Below are 19194 nucleotides of genomic sequence, written 5' to 3'. Positions count from 1 at the left end.
AATAAACACTTAACTTGAATAAAACTGACTTTATATCCAGTTAAAACCACATTAATATGCGTTATAACCCATTTATTACTGCTTATAAATGCTTACAGTAAAGTGTGACCCATATCCGCCTGTAACATGATTATTCTCCCAAATAAAACCCAAACACATCTGCACTTTTCTTATTAACACAGTGAAACAAATATTAAATCAACTTACTTTTCTCTCTGTAGGTCTCATCTTCTCCAGCCACAGATTCTCCGTCCAGTCCGCCTGAAGTCTGTTTGTTGCGATGCTCCTCACATTTCCCTTGAAAGCTAAAACTCCTCCTCGACCATACAGGCACAAGTGGAGTGCGGTGAAAAGAAGATAAATGATGTGCCGAACAATGCCCCACATTCAAGGGCCTGTCCTGCAACTTTCACAGATGTCATATTCTCCAACGATCTGCAGCTACAAGAGAGAGAAAAGGAAAACACTCAAAACAGCGAATGGAGTCTGGTGAGGGGCCCTGCAGCTCGCAACAACACTGTGAACACACATTACCAGGCCCGTAAACGTCACACATGCAGCAGTATATAACATTAAATTACACTGAAGGACATGCAGACAGCAGAGCGTCTTTTCTCGTCTTTTGAATGAGTGCTTTCCCTCCCCTCGAGGTGAAGTGTCATCACCTACATACTCCCCAAGACGCGAATTTGTGGCTGCTGCTATATTTACACAAATTCGGATCTACAGGGTATATATAGATGACAGCTGGTCAGCGCCTGCGTGCACGAGGACAGGAAGCTGCAGCCCTCCTTAACATAATGTGCAAATATTAAAGAACAATACACTTATTACTTTATAAAGCTGTCTGCAAATGATAGGCCTACATGTCTGTAGTGATGTAGTCTTCATAAAGGGGTAATAACCTGCTATTAACTGCTTTATTAATGCTTAATAAATCATTTAGATCCGTTATAAGCATGAATAAGAGCGAATTCTGGGTGGCTGATGGTTATTCTTTGTGTTGTGATGATAATAATGCAGCTGTAAATGTTGGCAATGCATTTATAAATGCTCATGGGCTTATTGATAATAATAAGACGTCAACTCTGCAGCTATGAATGCTCATAAGTCTTTGACACACCAAGTGGGCTGTTATAACCGTTAATGAGTCTTCATTAAAGGGGTTTAATCATTAAGTCTGCAGTTATAAATGCTCGTAAGTCGATATTAATTAAATGGGTTGCATGTTATCAATGCTAATAAGTATTAGCCCTAATAAAAGGGTTAAATAAAGTCTGCACTTATAAATGTTAAGTCATCAGTTAAAGGGTTTATTAAATCATGTCTGCAGTCATAAGTGTTAATAAATCATTAATAAAGGGGTTTATTAAATCAAGTTAGCAGTAAAAAACGTTAATAAATCATTAATACTTAGATTTAATCCACCAAATCTGCAGCTGTAATCTTAAAAACTTCCTTAGTGAATGATTTAGGGTGGTAACACACATAAAGTCAGTCGTGAAAGTAGAACCAAAAACACTTTCGTCCAGTACACCTACACAGATTTGGAAGAATATTTTTACAGCTACAGCCTTTGACCTTAAATACTTGTTGGTCATAATCCTGAGTTTCATTTCCCTTCAGGCTCACAGTGGAGGAAGACTCACATCCTTTATTTACGTAGAAGCACCAACAATGTAAAAACACTAAAGCTTCTGCATTCCAGGTCCAAACTTCAGTAAAAGTATGAGCAACACAACACTTTAATATAAGAAGTATTCTGCAGAAAAACACCCAGTGACTTACATATTATTGTAGACATACTAGAGCAGCATGTTTCACTGTAGCTGCTTTAACTGTGAGTCCAGTGCTTCCCAATCAAGGGGTCTTTCAAAACCTTTACAGGGTCAAAGGATAAGTCTGAGGGGTCGTGAGATGATTAATGGAAGAGGAAGTTAATATACACAAATGTATTTTTTGTGTGCAAATTGTTGGCCGTATCTTTGGTTTTCTGTGAAATATTGAATAATTTCACGTCTTTGGGCCTCAAATTATTATTTAAATGAAACCACATGAGAAGTTTGGAGGGAAAATGTTTTTTTGGTGGGACTTCTGACAGCACATAGAAATCAGAATCATGACAATCAAAAAACTGACTTTTTGTAACTGGTCACAAGCCAGAAATATTGAAAAACCACTATAGTTTAACCTTTGAACTTTGATTTATTATAAGTTTCTCCTCTTTCTTGTGTAAAATCTAAATATTAAAACTGCTGTCAGATAGAACTGCAACGATTAATCGCCCAGTTTCCAGCTGTTAAATGAATCACCAACTAATTTGATAATTAATTAATCAGTTTAAGTCATTTTTTAAGAAACAAAAGTAAAAATTCTCTAATTCCGGCTTCTTAAATGTAAACATTTTCTGGTATCTTTGCTCCTCTGTGACAGTAAACTGAATCTATTCCATTTGAGGACGTCATCTTGAGCTTGACATTTTATTGACCAAACAACTGATCGATTAATCGAGAAAATAATTAACAGATTAATGGACATGAAGTTGTTGCAGCCCCACGGGTCAGATAGGGGACTGTTCATTACTTATGAGAGAGGAGGGGTGGTAAAAAAAAAAAGGGACGCATACCAAATATTTTTTTTAAGCACTAGGGAGGGACTTGTATTTTTTTATTTCAGTTTAGGGGAGGGGCCTACAACTTCAAATGTCTGTATTTTGTATTTTTTATGCTTTCCAAAGGCATGTTTTCTTTAAAATTTGCCAAAATTAAACAATTTATCACAACTAGAAACTGTAAAAACAGAAATTATAGTTGGATTTTTTAAAATCTCTGACAGTCCTTGGACACATCATGTGCAACAAACACTTCCCTCGGAAAAAAACATAGCATAATCTGAGTTTAAAATAGATCTAATTAATCAAAATCACTTTATTCTACGTCTCATTTAAAATTTGGCTGAAAATAAACTGTTACGAACAAACCAACATGCACGACAAGAGTAAAAAACAGAGGCTTTTTTCAGCTCCGTCTTCAACTTTCAAACTTCAAACATCAAAGGGTAAGTTTTAAAAATCTAATAAGTCATTTGTAATGGAAGGAGGGTCATGCATTTACCTCCAGTCACTCAGAGAGGCACAAAGAAAAATATTTGTAGGTGTAGCTGTAATGGGGTCACACTCCAGCCACCCCGTCCTCTGACATGTAAAGAACAGTCCCTAAATGTAGTGATGTAAGTAGCTCAGATTGTACTCAAGTACAAAACTTGAGTGAATACACTCAGCTAAAGTGAGAAGACATTCAGTCTGATAATCAGCCTCAACATCCTGAACCAAAAGACAACCTGAACCCTCACACACAGTTTCACTCTCAGCTCAGAGTGCAGGATTAAAGGTTCATTCCGCCCACTCAGCCTGGACACACCTAAAGAGATCACTAATAAACACGCGCGGAGTGACTCTGATGTTTCTGTGTCCTGCTCTGTGACACTACATGCTCCACATGATCAGACTCTGAGCAGGGACACACAGAAAAGACCATCCATCATCAGCCGGGGCCGGTCTGAGGCGCCCTCTGCTGGCACAACATCTGCATCACATCACACACTCACACACACATGCTGCCCAGCCAGATGTTGAACATCCATGACACGATAAACTGGCCTCCCCAAAAAACCCACTCAGGGTGACACTTGTTTCATATATTTCACCAGTATGATTTAATGAAGGCGTTAAATCCCACGTGACATGTGCTGGGGTTTAAATGGTTCCTGATATGAAGTTATTTTATTTAATTGTAAAATAAAGGCATTTTCTGTGCTGACATTTATTTTAGAGCTTATTTGGGAATTTATTATTTACGTTAACTGCGTTGAAACAGACGCTGCGTCAGGAAGTAGTGTTTAAATGGATTTTATATCAAAATTATGACACGTGGTTAAAAATGATGTTTGGTGGATTATTATTATTTACTGTATATGTTGCACTTCTTTTTATACACGTGTCAAAACTCTCAAACGAGTCTTGTTGCAAAGCAGAGCGCACAGAGGAGAGCATGTGGCAAATTTACGCAGCATGTTTGCAGTGATTTTTCAGCAAATTCACACTATCTAGATTCTTAAATATACTAGGAATAAAAGCATATATGTCTATAATCTCATGTGCAAAACACACTTTTCTCCCTCTCGATCGTGACAGTGCAAAGTCTGGCAGCAGTGCGCTTCCTCCTCCTGACGCATCTGCGGCTGCAGCAGTCTATATCGTCTCCTGACCCAGCGATGATCCCCGCCGCCATGAATTATGCATGAGATCCGGGTACAGATTACCCCTATCAATATGCAATACTCATTACGCTGGTTAAATTGCCACTTAATAGTTATGAATATGTGGAAAATGTCTGGGACCCATATAGCCCACCACTGGTTTTAACTTTTTTTTTCTCCTCCCTTTTTACCTGCAATGAAAAGACTTTGGGAAATATTGCACAAATCTCATATAACCTTTAGTTTCCCGGAGATAATATCATTATGTTTTATTAGACAAATGCATATAAGCCCACGCATGTGTAAGCTATAGCCTGCAGATTTCTTTATGTTAAAGCAGTGAAGCCTGTGTGTCCAGCTCAGGGTTGTCCGAGACTTCACCTTTGGCCGCTCGATGACTTGACACATCGGCATAAATCACTCCAGGAGCTCGCTCAAGTTCGTTTCATGTCACTTGTATAAAGCCTCGAGTTAAAGCCGAATAATTAGATTTTTTTCCTCCTAAAACATTTTGCAAAATAAAGCTTTTTGTGTGTTTATTTATTTATTTTTTAAACACAAGAAACTCATGCACAGCTGCGCAGAAAAACAGGCCTTAAACGCCTTTTGTTCCAAACAGTTTCAGCTGATATTTTCATTTTAACAAACATTAAAAGTGTGAAATAATTAGAGTTCCTCCACTTGCAGAAATGTGAAATAAATTTGGATTTTATCTCAAATTGAAAGACAGCATTTTTTAAAATAAATCCACATATTTAACCTGGCATTTAAAAATAAAATTAAAGCACCAACAATATTTTTATGGAAACTGTTTTCCCAAGTTTTCCCAGCAGCTTAAACTAACTAAATATAACTGGAGTCCACTTCCTTCCCCAGTCCAGCCTTTCCAGTCCCATCCATGCAGTTAAGCCGTCACTTTCATTCAAGGTTGTGAATTATATAGTACATTGTCTACTCCCCAAAACCATAAAACCAACTTTATGGACCTCACGTGACTTTTCACAGTCTGTAAGTAATATAGGCCTATACAATCTTTGGTAAGGGGGGATTTTTACCAACTTCAGCCTTGCCTATATACCTGTAAGCCAAAGCCACTCATTTTTGGGGGATTTTAGCACCAACAAATTTGGCAAACGCGCACCTCGCTGCAGGAGAGAGTCAGAGGAGGTAAGTTTGAAAATGTTTTCTCTGTCACTTTGTCTCTGCTACAAAGAGCCCCAAAAGATGTCGCCTTAAAATCTTTGTTCGTGTGACACTTTTATAATTCGTGCAGGTTAATCATTAGTGGGTTTATTTTGGGTCAGGAGCGAAGCACAAGTTTTTACGCAGCTGCTTCTTCTTCTTCTAAAAAGCAAACCTAACTATGACGTGTTTGTATTTAATGACAATACAGTCGAGACAAAGCAATTGGGAGAAACTTTTATTTCCAAGCGCTATGAGTTCACTTACAAATACAAAAAGCTTATTGGCGAAAAAAGCTTACATCACTGCCTATCCACAGAATAACCCTTTGCACTAAAAATTTATCACATTGACAGGTTGAATACATTTGCATTGCTCATAATTATCCTAAACAATAATAATAATAATAATCATAGATGCACAAAATATCCTAAAGCTACACATTGGCTTGAAACTTTATGGATGTGGCCACAAGATCAAAAATAGCAGTAAAACTGACACTAAAGCGCTTTGAATGGCCCCGGGATACATTACATTCAATGAAGAGCAGCATATGGTTTGGAAACTTTTCTTCTTCTTCTTTTTTTTGTTTGTTTGTAACTGTACAATGAATTTACTCCTGTTAGACCGTCAAGAAGTCACAATAAAGAGCTCAAGTTGAAACACCTTCAAGAGAGAGAAAGAGGGAGAGACAGAGCAAAAAGCATGGACAGTTAATACCCCCAATAATATTTACATCTTGTTTTCTCCAAACAGGACATCTAAGCTATCATAGAACAACAACAGGGAACTAAAAATGGCATTTTTAAGACCACAGAATACTTCTTTTTCTATCACAATGGCATGCTGGAAGGTGCTGCGCTTTCAAATAGCTTTACAGTACTCATGGATTCTTTTTTTTATTTGTTTTTTACTTATTCTTTTTTTAACTCTCCAACCAAAAGTTATTCAGTTGTGGAAGGCGCTGCCTCCTGTCACAAGACTCATGCTTTTCAGTTTATTGTCCTTCTTCCACTTCATCCTGCGGTTCTGAAACCAGATTTTGATCTGTCTTTCGGAAAGACACAGGGCGTGGGCTATCTCTATCCTCCGCCGCCTGGTTAGGTACCTATTGAAGTGAAACTCTTTCTCCAGCTCTAGCGTCTGGTACCGGGTGTACGCGGTTCGGGCCCTTTTCCCATCAGGTCCAGTCATATCTACAATTTTACAGAAAATCCAGAAAATTAGCAACTGCACTGAACAACAACAACAAGAGCAGAGCAGGAGGAGAGGCGAGGTGTGCACTGCGAGACTTTGAAAATTTGGCTTCACCATGAGGGTCACACACCATGGAATGATGCAGGGATGGAAGCATGCAACCAACACGACACATAACAACACTCACGCGGCTATAGCTGCCTGTCTTATCTCGAGCCAGCCTGCACACATTTAAATCCACATTTCACAAGCTCTCAGGCTCCAGCTCACCTGCACCCAAACAACCCCATAAAGACTTTACAAATACTGCCTCTTTCTGAATCATCCACACCGACCTGCTCACTCATGCAACACTTGACAGATTTATGACACACCATCAGCGTGACATCCTTCACAACTAAATATTATTAGAGGTGTAAATATACCATGGCTTATGTGCAGTTTCCGCATCCAGGGGAATATTTGTGGCGATTGGCAATCATTTGATGTGTTAGTGGAGGAGGTGGCGTTGGGGTCCTGGTGCTGCTGCTGCTGCTGCTGCTGCTGCTGCGCCCGTGGTGCCGTGCTGGAGCCGCCGCTGCTGTGCGCGCCCTCCTCGGTCTCGGAGGCGACGGTGGCGTCCTCTATCTCCGTGAAATGAGCGTTGTTGCTTTTGTTGAGATTGTTGCCGCTCGAGGTCGAGCTCCGGTCAGAGGGAGGAGAGGGGCTTTTTAGTTCCAGCGGCTCCCGGCTGGCCGTGGCGCACGACGGCGGCACCGGATCTGGAGATGAGAGCGAGCAGTTGGGTGTCTGTCTGTAGCGGGCGTCCGGCGCGAATCCCCGGGCATCCTCTCTCACGGCCCCGAAGTGGCTGCCGGTGTTGGTGCGGTTCACGGTTAGGTCCATGCCATTGTAGTTGTAGCCGAAAGACCCGGAGTGCATGGTGCCAGGGTCTCTGAAGGAACCGCTCACAGCGCCGTTAGTCCCATAATTTAGTAACTGATAGTCGGAGCCATTTGGATAGCGCCCTGAGAACGAGTTTACAAAGTAAGAGCTCATTTGCTTGGATTTTTAAAGCCTCGATTTGTAGATCTTTGTCGCTATAATCCTGTGTGCTTGCACGATTTATGGATGCAATCATGAATTATAAGCAATGAAGCCCTACTGTACTTTGCCAGGTATGCGGCCAAATATGGGAGAGCGTTCGGGAATCACGTGCCTTTGTTGACCAGTCGTAAATCCTCACTGATGACTTCAAGAGGTAATTCATGCTCCATGGTTACAAATGATGACGAAATAATGGTCGTTAGGCTCCAGTCAATGGTGCCTCCCCGCTGCGCCCCGAGAGCCGCGCAGGCAGAGAGCGCCATCTTCCGGACAGAGGCGGTAGCGCCCCGCCGGGACGCGCTGTCAGGCCCTGGAGTCATCCATCATTTATGTAACGCGCTGATAATATAGGCCACAAAAGGCTCAGGTAACACATAACAGAGACTTATCAGCCACACTGGTGGCAGCTTAACGTGTAGAGTGTCAAACTGGAAATTATTTTAATCTTTACGCAGCTTTTATGTGAATTTATCGTCTTATTTTATTGGTTTATTGTGACTTTAGAAGCAGTTTAGCTCCCTGTAATAATAACACTAATATTAATACTGCTGCTTATTATAATAATATTATTCCTTGAGCACAAATGACGCCACGAGATTTTCCAATATACATCAAAAAGCCTTTATTTCTATGTACAATTTCCTAAACAAAATATTGCACACAATATCCAGATGTGCATTGAACACAATGTGAACAACAATAAATAACATGTAACATTTCTCATCTGTACAAATGTCAGTGTTGATGGCACAGCTGTAAACAACAAGCCTAGAGACTATCATAGAACAACTAACACCACAGGATGTACAGTAGGAAGGACAAAAAGCCTCTTTTTAATGTCATAAAATAACACAAATAATAAGAAAATAAAACTCAGTAGGCCTACGATCATGAGGTAACGACATTGTCAGAAACTAAACACTAAAAATTATTTACATTTTGGCGGATTTTTGCATAGTCCCCTAAATAAAACACACACGAGCACAAGGACAAACAGAGGAGGACCTGATTTTAACCTAATGAAGACATTATCACCGTGCAGATACTGAAATAAAGTCTATCACTCTACACGTCTCTAACATGTGATTTGCAGCACTTTATCTACAAAGAAATAATACATCCTTTTTTTTATTATTTTGGGAGTGTGCACACAAACACACACACACACATGCCTTTCTGTCAGTGTCCTTTTAGCTCTTCTTCTCCGCCTGTTCCTCCTCCTCGGGTGTCTTTGAGGGATTGAGGAGTTTGTTCTCCTTTTTCCACTTCATCCTGCGGTTCTGAAACCAGATTTTGATCTGTCTCTCCGTCAGACACAGGGCGTGGGAGATCTCTATCCGGCGCCTCCTGGTCAGGTAGCGGTTAAAGTGGAACTCCTTCTCCAGCTCCAGAGTCTGGTAGCGGGTGTAGGTCTGTCGGCCCCTGCGGCCACTGTTGCCAAAAGGACCTGGAGCAAAGGGAAAATAAATGAAGGAATTCATGAATTAATAATTTAATGTTTGTTTTAGGTTAACATCGAAAGTGTAGGAGGAGAAAATCTACCTGAGAGTGCACTTGAAATCTGTAGTGGTGTGTCTGGAAAAAATACAATAAAGTGGAAATTCAGATTTTTGGTGTATTCTAACTCCAAATCACAGTCTTGTAACATTCAAATATAATATTATGTTGTGTATAAAATATGAGATCATGATATATTAATTAACTGTACTCTATTGTATACATTTTTTTAAATTTTCTCCAATAATATTCCTGTAAAAGCCTCTTGTTATTGGTGCGCAAATGTCACTCAGCAGCTTAAATTCCTTTTTTAAATATATATCACTATATTTTTCTATAATATTTCTTTATGATACACATGACACACCACATAGTGAGTTTATAATGATCTTTACATGTGTTTTATTTTAAAAAAAAATCTCCTAAATAATGTTATTAATGTAGGCTACAGTAGGATGTAGCGTATAATGTGCTGCGTAAAAGTGCCCTGATGGCGTGTTTCCTCTCTTATGAAAGCACTGTATTGTTCTATAGAATTACAATAGGGATGTACAGTCAGAGTCACACTGCGCAGTGATGCACAAAGCTTATATAATGTCTCGTTTTTGATATTTGTAATGAAAATGTGTTTCTGTTTTGGACATTAAATCGCAGTTCAAAGTGTTTCTGCGATATTTAGCGTCCCTCTTAAAGTGAAAAAAGGCCCATTCCGGAGATGCCATGTGACACTAAGAGCTTTAAGTTGGAGCTTGGGTGGTGTAGGCCAAGTCTGTGTGTGCGTGCGTGTGTGCGCGTGCGGTGGTGTATGTATGTGATGATGATGTAGCAGCCAAAGCCCCGAAGGCGCATGAAGATCCGTGCGCAATCATCTCAAATTCGGCTCCGTAATGGTCTAATTATTTGATGTTTCTGCTTCTAAACGTTAAGTCGATTAAATATCAGTGTGAGCACGGAGCTCTCCACAGCTGACAGGTAACTCTGTGGGGCTCGGGATGCTCACTCCATCACGCGGAGACTCTTTTTACCTCCAGGCTGCGTGACAACAACAGAGTTTAAAACGTTTGTACTCACCAGCGGAGCAGGCGTTCATCCTCTGCATCCACGGGTAGATCAGAGTGGAGGACTTGTCGTCGATGCTGCTGCTCATACTGACAGTCTGCTCCGGGCACTCCGCTTTGCGCTGCTCCTGAGTGACAAACAGCGGCTGGTCGTCGCGGTTCGAGAAAGCGCACGAGCCCTCCGCGTCCTTGTAGAAAGTCCCGACCGGGTTGTAGTCGCAGGGCGCTCCGCCGCCGGCCCTTCCGTAGATGGCCGCGGCCGCTGCGCCCGTCTGCTGGTAATAGGACGCCGGGTAAACCTTCTCCTGCATGTTGGCTGCTCCATATGTGGCCGCGTTGGAGTAGTGTCTTAACGGATCGGTGTATCCCGAGGAATATAACGGTATCTGACCCAGGAGAGAGTCCTGTCCTCCCGGTAGAGACACGGGAAAAGTTGAGTTAACAAAATAGGAACTCATTGGGTGGACAACGGGGTGTATATACTCCGGAGGAATATGATTTGTTGTCTTTTATAGTCCAAGTGGTTTTGCCATTACTTTATCCGAGATTTGGTTTTTGCTGAAAGGGGGGGTTGTGAGGTGCCACTGAATACAGAGGGGAAGTGTACCATCTGATCAACCTCTGGCCAATCACCGCCGTCTGTGCTTGCACTATTGCACCCATGGGGGGCTCTTGTTGCGCGCAGGGGTCCCCGGTGAATCGAAATGAAGCGCTCGAGCCTGTCGGTCTTTACGCACGCTCACGCACACACACACTCAGAGATGCTGCGACTCACAGAAATACATATACCCTTAAAAAACACACTACATATAGAGCAACTGTTTCTGTAATAACTTCCAGTTTTATGCAAATACAGTCCAATAAAGCAGATGGACTTCTTCCCCTCCGTTATAAACAAGCACGCGTGCACAAACTCAGCCACTCTCTCACGCGCGCACACACACACACACACACACACAAAACGAGAAAAAGCATCGCAATGAAACGCCAAACACTTTGCGCATTATTTCCATTTACGCACAAACGACTGGCTCCTTCTACTCCTTCCTCTTCCTCCAACCTTTACTTCAATCTTGTTGAATAATCCAATAACTAATAAACACACAAACACACTGTGAACGCAGCTGCCACACACCCCACTAATGATATTAATTCACTCAGATCCACGCAGGACAAAACACGCGTCACTAACGCTGATATTTCACTTCTTTGAAAAAGGTGTCCTGATTTCTGATTCAACACCAACTGTGACTGAAGTCCATGAAGACGCGCAGAGGGCACGAGGGAGGACACGCGCTTCCACACAGATCACCACCTTCATCATCATCTTCCTCATCCACCGTGAAGTGGAAACTTATTCCTCATTTTTTTCTGTTACACTGTGTGAGTATGAAGGTGTGAGATAAGTCTGCATCACGATCCAATCACCTGTCAATAACTGTATGCGGAAATAACCAGGCAGATCAATCAGCTTTACAATTAGTGCAGCTATTATTTTAATTACCATAATGCTAATTAACGTAACTAGTAGATATTATTCATATTATAGTCAATATGTATCAATTAAATAATATAAGTTGCTTAATTTTATTAACAACGCTCAAATTTATTGTCTGGTTCTGCAGTTAAAACCTTTTCTATAGCTTAGATTAGGATTTTACAGCATTTTCTTGCAAAAATCTGACACGAATTTGTTACATTAAGTGTTAGAATATATATTTATAATGTTTTTAATTCCATAAAATCAATTTCTACCTTTTTAATTGGTTTTCGCTTTTGAAAAACTCCCCTGATTGAATAACGGATGAATAAAAATAACGAAATAAGGAGGTGTATTGTTGGAATAATGTGAAATATCAAATATATAACAGTGTTTTGAATGAAATAGGCAGGAAATAAATATCTATAGGATGTTCGCTTGTATAAAAATGAATAATCCCCTTTTCGTATTTCTTTTTATTTAAGATCCAGTGCGCTGCCGATGTTCATACTATTTATTTCTGATAAAAATCCGTTTATAAATCATTTAGATTTAAATGTTTAAATTAAAAAACCTTAATCTTTGGCTTCTATAAGTGAACCCCTCTCAACCAGGCCGCAGTCCTGCAGTCTGACAGCTGATGGACATTTGGGAAATGCACACAAACAGACCCTCAGATTAAACTGCACACACAGAAAGACACCAAATAAAGAGACAATCCCGTGTTTTCACAAGATCACATGATCTTATATAAGCTCCTATACAAACCGCAGTGTCAAACACGACGCATGGAAGCGCTGCAGAGGCGCAGGAAATGCAACAAAATGTTTACAACGGTTATTATTTACCACAAAATCAAAAATAGGAAACAATCAGAGGAAATTTTTGGCAAAAATCAGGAAATATTTGGATAAAAACGAGGCGAAACAGCTCGACGAGGAGACAGCGCGGCGCAATATCAAACCTGGCGCACGTCTGACGCGTTTTTCAGAATAAAATAAGAGAATAAAATAATATAAAATATCATATAACAGAATTAAACCTCTCATAATAATAACAGGTGGATAGATTTAGCAGATTTTTATGGAAAAGCGCGTCTAAGCCGCAGCATAGGCCCCTGTATGACCATCATCATCATCATCTTCTTCATCAAAGTCAAGCCTCTGGCTCCCAGCCGAAACCTCTCCTCATTATATAACATCGTTATTCTCCAAAAGGCCTCAAACTTTGGAGCATGTGGGTTATTTCCACATATTTTTACGCACATATTTCGGCGTGTGGCTGCAGCATGTCACGGGTTAACCACACAGATCAGCAAGTGGTTGTGAATCGCACACAGCGTAAGGAAAAGACACAAGGAGAGGAAGCTCTGGATAATTGCCATTTCTTTAAGACTGATCTTCCCATTTGCAGAGATATAAACATCAGGCCTACAGTGACAGTTGAGCCACAGCAGCGCTGCAGCGGCGCACTTGTGCCGGAGTTAATCGCTGGCTTATTAGAAACATGGTGCCCTTACCTTTGTTGATAATCCATCATTTCCTGTGTGGGTGCCACTCCGCAGAAGACTCCTCTCGCCTTCCTCTCAAGTCTGTTTCTCCCCCAAAATGTCCCACTTTTGCTCAAGTGATTTCATGAAAGTAATCCCACCATCCAGGAGTGTGATGATCCCTCATTTTCACGAACATATAGCTACACAAGTACAGCCACATTAACATGGCGCACGCCGTCGCGCGGAGGCTCCATCGCCCATTTTTTTGGTGAAAATGACGCACGTTCACGGCGCCTCACAACAACACCGCGTATTGCATAAACAAAGAGCCAAGAAAAAGGTTGTGTTACTAGTGTTAAGTGAATGAGCGGTGGAAAACAGCAGCTGCAATATAACCTCATGGGAAATAAGTTCCCATTCCTGCTGTCCACATGACCGCCAGCGACCAATCCCGGAGCCCGGCGAGTCGTAAACTTCCATGGCAAAGTTGTAAATTTTCATAAACAGCAGCCGTTTTTGTGCTTTAGACATGCTTTCTCATCGCCATCTTTATTTTCTCCAAGGCCTGAGATGTGTGAATTTGATGCAGGACAAAAAGGGGAAGTGTAAAGATGTGGGAATGTGGGAGTATTTAGTGAGGTTGAGATGTGCACTTGGTTCTGTTCCAGCTGCTGGTTTCTAACTAAACAGGTCTGTACAGCTTCTAATTGTTCTCTAATCACTGCTGTAGTGTTATCCAGTTATTTAAGAGCTTTAATTAGAGAAGATTAGACGACTTGTGCTTCATTCTACCTAAATATTAAACCCTGAGGGATCCATTTCTTTACATTTCACCTTCAATACGCACCTAAAAAATCGCGTAATCTTTACACCTCCAACGCGCATGATGGATCCTCTTTGCTGCTTAAATAAAATGGTTCCAGGCTAAAAAAGATTTGTGCACTAAAGACTATTAGGGTCTCTCAAAATGGAGGATTTCCCTTCAGTCACCGCAGATCAATTTGGCATTGACCATACAGGCCAAAGATGGAAATGGTGCTCGCAGTCCTGAGGGGGATTTTAAGGTCACAAAAACTTTACGCGGCACATTCTTCGCCAACTTTTCTATTAAGATGATCAGGAGAAAATTAAACTCCCGTCTTGGAGTCGTTCAAAGCCAAATTAATTATGAATAAACTTATTCCTAGCTTTATTTTTAATTATTTATAATGTCTTATTTCCGTTTTGGTTTGTTTAAAACGCTCCTTTTCTCAGTAGACATCTGGTTGTTTCCACCAACAAGGAGGATTTCCGACATTTATAGACGCAATAAAACCATAAATTCCTTAAATGCAACCATCCATCCTCCGCTTTGATTTGTTTTAGGACGGAAACTCCCACAAAGTGACTTTCGTTTTCTTTAAAATGTTTAATTTGGATAAAAAATACTTAAGAAAAATCAGAGTTTTCACGTTAAGTAAAAGCCTACCTTCTGTTTAATCTAAATGTGATTTAATAATCATTAATGTAATTAGGCCTATAATTAAAAGCTGTATTTATTTTCCTCTGCAGGCCTGTGCGTTTCTGTCTCATCTGCCGTGTTTTTATATTATTTCAGGTAAAAAATAAAAACAAATCTTTGGTGCTTCTGCAGGCAGAGGCCTTGCTGCACAAGATTTATTTATTAAAATCTCCTTCGATTCAAATCAGGCGACGGATTTAGGTTTTATAAGCTTTGGGCGCCTGATTACACATTTACAGCTCCTTCTCGGTCTCTTGCACGACTCCAGTAATAATCATAATATATTCCTGCACAGTAACGCTGCACAGAACTATTTTCTGAGCTGTTAAAATCACCCGGCTTCTGTTGTTTTAGAGAATTCCGTTTTTTTTGTCTCTTTCTGTCTTTAGTCTGCGACCAACACAAAGAAACCGGATGCTGAGATGCTGTAAAACCTTATGGCCTCTTTAAACTCTCAGTGAAAAGCTTTAAGAAGAAGCAACACAAACAACTGCGAACTTATATGCGATAATTAATTAATAACTTTGCCGCAAAAATGAACTATGTAAAAACAAAATAATGAAAAAAATTAAAGATTTTTTTTATAATTGTAATCATAAAATAATAAAAAGATTTTTTTTATAATTGTAATCATAAAATAATAATATAATCATATATTAAAAAAATAGAAATACTAATTGGACTAAAATTATTTTTTCTTGGGAAACTAATGAAAAAAAATTCAAGATGATGAAACTAAATCACATAAAAAAAGAGATAATTTATTGACCATTGGTGTAAAAACAAAAAATACTTGAGTGCACAAATTTCCTTCAGAAAAGAAGTAGAAGGCCGTAATCTAATTTAATCCCTCAGTTTATCTTCAAATAAGTTTGAATCCTTATTAATACTAATCTAATATTCACTTGGCATCATTGAGCAAATATCAGCTCATATCAACTTCATATTTTTTTTAAACCAAATGCAGTAACTTTGCCAACACCATAAACACAGTTCACACTGGAGCCTTACCCCTTCCTGCTGTCTGTACTGTGCATATTGTGTGTTTTATTGCACGTATTGTGATTTATTACGGTGTGTTTGAACCAACCTGTGAGGCTGAAAGCAAATTCCCACATTTGTGGACAATAAAGACTATTGTTATTATTATTATTGTATCTGCATCACACATGCTGTATGGTGTTAAACCAGGCTCGTCTGCTTTTATTTTGGCACTGTAGGTGAGGTTTGTTCGAGATGATTCATCCCCAGAGCAGAATGTAACACATATGTGAGCACACACAGTGGGTAGAAAAAGTTAAAAAGCCATAACGTTGCAGTGCTGGAGGTAATATAGTGGCAAGCAGAGTAAACTGCAGGAGTCCAGATATAAAATCTATGTACAACCATGAGAAGCTCATCGAAGGCACAGTGTGTTTTTGTATTTTCACAGTTTTAAAGCCTCTCTACCTCCAGGTCTCCTCAGGTCCCGTGTGTGTGTCTACTGTGGTTTTAATCCTGCGTGGTGGTCCCGCTCCTCACTGGCCTTTACCGTGCTGCTGGGGGGCTCTGCGGGAGGAGTTGCGGACGATGTGAGAGAAGCCAGGCCTCCTGACCTGGGGCGGGCAAGTGGCGATGACGAGCAGGCTCTGCAGGGCTGCGGGGTCGTGGGACGCGTAGGCGCAGCGTGGGCCTCCTTTTGGGACGTGGTGGATGATGGGGATGCTGGGACGGGGACGGGTGTCGGTGTAGGAGCTGCTCCGGGTGTCCTGCCTGAGAGCCAGAGAGCCTCCGACTGGTGAGGAAACAGAGACGCAACATCTGAAATATAACTGTGAATAAATGGACAACAATCTGTTTCCTGTTGTTCTTATAAGATGAGATAAAACTTTATTTCAGAGGGAAACTGTTGTGCAGCAGTCACAGTGCAAACAGATACCCAAAATACAAAACACTGCCAACAATATGAACAATCTTAATGTTGACTCATACCTAAAAGTGCTTTTAATTGTGTGTTTGATAATGTGGCTTTGTGGAAGCTTCCTTTGTGATTTTAAAATTCACATAAAACAAGACAAAGCAGTGCAATAATAATAAATACATTTAAATTAGGAGTAAAAACTAATTATTGAAGTTGAATGTTATTAATATTTGTGTAATGCACATGATGGACACAATAAAGAAGTCAAATTGAGAGTATCAAAGGCTATTTTCTTACTTATTTTTTATTTTCTGCTATTAAATTAATCGTCAACTAATCTGATAATTGATTAATAAATTTGATTTTTTTTTTAAGAATTTTTTTTTTTTTAAATCTCTGACTTTAGCTTCTTAAATGTGAATATTATTTTTTATTTTCACACGTTTCTGTCCTCCTCCTCTACAGTAAACTGAACATCTTTGGGTTGTGGACAAAGCCAGACACTGTACTTCATTATTTACCATTTTCTGACATTTTATAGACAAACAACTTATTGATTAATTGAGAAAATAATCAACAGATTAATTAAAAATTAAAATAAACATTAGTTGCAGCCCTAACCTGCATCAGGCAGTTTTTGTGATATTAAATCACATTTTTCTTAAGCCAGTTTATTTATATTTAGAGTACAGTGGATCACACAGCATTTAATATATATATTTCTTGTAATACATAAACAAAATATAGCCTACAACAAACAGGAAAATATCAATACTGAATGTACAGCCGAGAAAAAAGCAGCTTGAAATACTCTTTCCAAAAGAAGAAGCAACCAAGAGATAAAAAAAAAGAAAGAAATACCTGCCTTTAGCTGCTGTGTTGAGGTCGTGTCGTGCAGAGACGTGTTGTTTACCTGGCCAGTGTATCCGCTGGGCGCTGATGGTCCTGCGTATGTCTGCAGCTCTGCTGTGGCTCGCTGGCTCCGTCTCGTTCAGGCTCCTCTGGTCCATGGTGGGCCTGAGCAGGCGCTGCTGAGTCGTGTGGGAGTGGATGTGCTGCGATACAGCGCAGATATTATTATGTCATTTTATTCCCACTTCCTGATGATGTTTCATTAGTGCTGAAAATTATCAATGACATTCACCACCAGGCCCTCTCATGTGAGGAGCAGCCTGAGTGTTATATAATCGCTGACAACGACCCGAAATCTCAACTGTTAATAAGTTTGCATTCTTAATATGATGATGTGAGTGCTGCAGCAGTTCTGGGGCCGGTCTGCAAAACTCCTGTTTATTTTTAAATTAGGATTAACATTTAAAATGAACTATAAATGTGGATTTACATCTGAATACTTTTGATTTCTAGTTAAAACCAACAGCTGTGTAAAATCGCATGGCCTTTTAATACAATATTTATTTGAAAGAATTTCTCTCTCACATAATCCTGTGCAAAACTCGAACAATATAAGTCTGATTAGTTGATTAATCAATAAGTTGTCTGAAAGACAATTAGCCAGCAACTGGTTTGATAATCAAGTAATTGTTTCGGTCATTTTCCGAGCAAATACTCTGATTTCAGCTCCTCAAATGTGAGATTTTGCTCATTTTCTTTGTCTTATATGACAGGAAATGAAATGTTTTTAGGTTTTGGTGGGTCAAAAAAGCAAACTATGGGCTCAGAAAAAAAAAAAATGGTGTTATTTTCACATTTCTTAACATTTAGTATATTGACAAATAAGCTGCAGCCATACCTACAGTGTGAAAATGCAAAATGGTTAGAAAAAAATGGGTTTTTTTCGCACCTTTGGGACATTTTAGAAGTAAATAAATCTGAATAAATTATTTTTGTATTATTTCTTAAAGGGCCAGGGCATCTTGCATCCCTAATGTCTTGGCTTCAGAATTTTTGGATTCTTTTAATTAAATCAGTGTTGTCCTGTGTTATCTCTACCTGCCGTGACATCTGAGTGCATTGCTGCTGCTGCTGCTTTGTCCGCTGGGGAAACTGTGTCAAAGACTCCAGCTGAAATTAAAGAAAAACAGGTGCAGTGACTGGAGGATGACATAAGCAAAAGTATTATCGTTTAACTGACAACAAATGAGTGAAAATTGAAACCACACTTGCACTTATTTTCCACAAACTCTGCAAGGTATTGGTGTTGTCATGTTGGCAGTTTATGACACACTGAAGGGGAACACAGTACCTGTATTATTTGGGTCTCACCTTCACCTGCTGTTGTCTGTGATGAGGCTGATGACTCTGCTGCTGGGTGCAGGCGTCCTTGGCCTCCTGCAGGACTCCCCCTCCGTCTGCTCGGCCCTGCAGCAGCTGGTGGATCTTGTCCACCACTCCCAGCTCCTGCAGTAGCTTCTTTCTCTGCAGCAGTGCGTTGACCCGCTCCTGCTCCTCCATGTGTGTCTCCTCCTCCTCCTCCTCTTCCTTCCTCTCCTCCGTCTCCTGCTCCGGCTGCTCCTCCTGCTTCTCCACTCGGACTTCGGCAGCTACAGGATCCGCCGACACACTGGACAGACACGGCTGCAGAAA

The 19194-nt window shown here is 40.2% G+C and overlaps 4 protein-coding genes and 1 long non-coding RNA gene across 8 annotated transcripts in view; 1 reads left to right on the top strand and 4 right to left on the bottom strand.

Moving 5' to 3' along the window:
• LOC126399646 (homeobox protein Hox-B3-like) overlaps window positions 1–13913 on the bottom strand; it is a 23839-nt gene extending 9926 nt beyond the window's left edge. Inside the window, exons 1-2 of one of the 2 annotated variants that reach the window (XM_050059763.1) lie at window positions 13277–13913; window positions 208–441 (exon numbers count right to left, since the gene is read on the bottom strand). The gene's annotated coding sequence lies outside the window, so the exon portion shown is untranslated. Of the gene's footprint in view, window positions 1–207; window positions 442–581; window positions 662–13276 lie in introns of those variants that run through there. The other variant, XM_050059764.1, reaches the window with a different exon arrangement.
• LOC126399653 (uncharacterized) lies at window positions 4995–16345 on the top strand. The gene is made up of 3 exons (XR_007570918.1): window positions 4995–5424; window positions 11496–11660; window positions 16206–16345. It is a non-coding gene; the product is annotated as an uncharacterized LOC126399653 (long non-coding RNA).
• On the bottom strand, window positions 5664–8088 carry hoxb5b (homeobox B5b). Its single transcript, XM_050059761.1, has 2 exons — window positions 7062–8088; window positions 5664–6635 (listed from the first exon to the last, which is right to left on the bottom strand). The coding sequence occupies exons 1-2, from the start codon at window positions 7672–7674 to the stop codon at window positions 6388–6390; spliced, it is 861 nt and encodes a 286-aa protein (XP_049915718.1). The 5' UTR covers window positions 7675–8088; the 3' UTR covers window positions 5664–6387.
• On the bottom strand, window positions 8330–10965 carry hoxb6b (homeobox B6b). Of its 2 annotated transcripts, XM_050059768.1 has the most exons (3): window positions 10291–10965; window positions 9265–9297; window positions 8330–9169 (listed from the first exon to the last, which is right to left on the bottom strand). In XM_050059768.1, exons 1-3 carry the CDS (start codon window positions 10733–10735, stop codon window positions 8913–8915), a joined length of 735 nt encoding a protein of 244 aa, XP_049915725.1. In that variant the 5' UTR covers window positions 10736–10965; the 3' UTR covers window positions 8330–8912. The 2 variants fall into 2 exon arrangements, with proteins under 2 accessions (XP_049915725.1, XP_049915726.1); XM_050059769.1 differs by lacking the exon at window positions 9265–9297 and having other exon boundaries at window positions 10291–10945.
• Window positions 15498–19194, bottom strand: part of ttll6 (tubulin tyrosine ligase-like family, member 6) — a 20398-nt gene continuing 16701 nt past the window's right edge. For both annotated transcript variants that reach the window (XM_050059748.1, XM_050059749.1), the window contains 4 exons: window positions 18874–19185; window positions 18601–18672; window positions 17564–17705; window positions 15498–16524 (listed from right to left, as the gene is read on the bottom strand). In XM_050059748.1, coding sequence (XP_049915705.1) covers window positions 16268–16524; window positions 17564–17705; window positions 18601–18672; window positions 18874–19185 — 783 coding nt within the window. In that variant the 3' untranslated portion in view covers window positions 15498–16267. The remainder of the gene's footprint in view (window positions 16525–17563; window positions 17706–18600; window positions 18673–18873; window positions 19186–19194) is intronic.

This window comes from Epinephelus moara, chromosome 13 (genome assembly GCF_006386435.1).
Source record: "Epinephelus moara isolate mb chromosome 13, YSFRI_EMoa_1.0, whole genome shotgun sequence".
Classification (NCBI taxonomy): domain Eukaryota; kingdom Metazoa; phylum Chordata; class Actinopteri; order Perciformes; family Serranidae; genus Epinephelus; species Epinephelus moara.
Note: the sequence above shows the minus strand (reverse complement) of the source record. Positions and strands in the feature narration are given on the sequence as shown.

Excerpts from the sequence above, each read along its gene's own strand:
- hoxb6b (XM_050059768.1), bottom strand. The coding sequence starts at position 10,735 with ATGAGTTCCTATTTTGTTAACTCAACTTTTCCCGTGTCTCTACCGGGA. Across the intron at positions 9,298-10,290 it reads GATGAACGCCTGCTCCGCTG|ACACACCACTACAGATTTCA; the intron begins GTGAGTACAAAC and ends TATTTTTTCCAG. Across the intron at positions 9,170-9,264 it reads GATTTCAAGTGCACTCTCAG|GTCCTTTTGGCAACAGTGGC; the intron begins GTAGATTTTCTC and ends CCTTTGCTCCAG.
- hoxb5b (XM_050059761.1), bottom strand. The coding sequence starts at position 7,674 with ATGAGCTCTTACTTTGTAAACTCGTTCTCAGGGCGCTATCCAAATGGC. Across the intron at positions 6,636-7,061 it reads GAAACTGCACATAAGCCATG|ATATGACTGGACCTGATGGG; the intron begins GTATATTTACAC and ends GTAAAATTGTAG.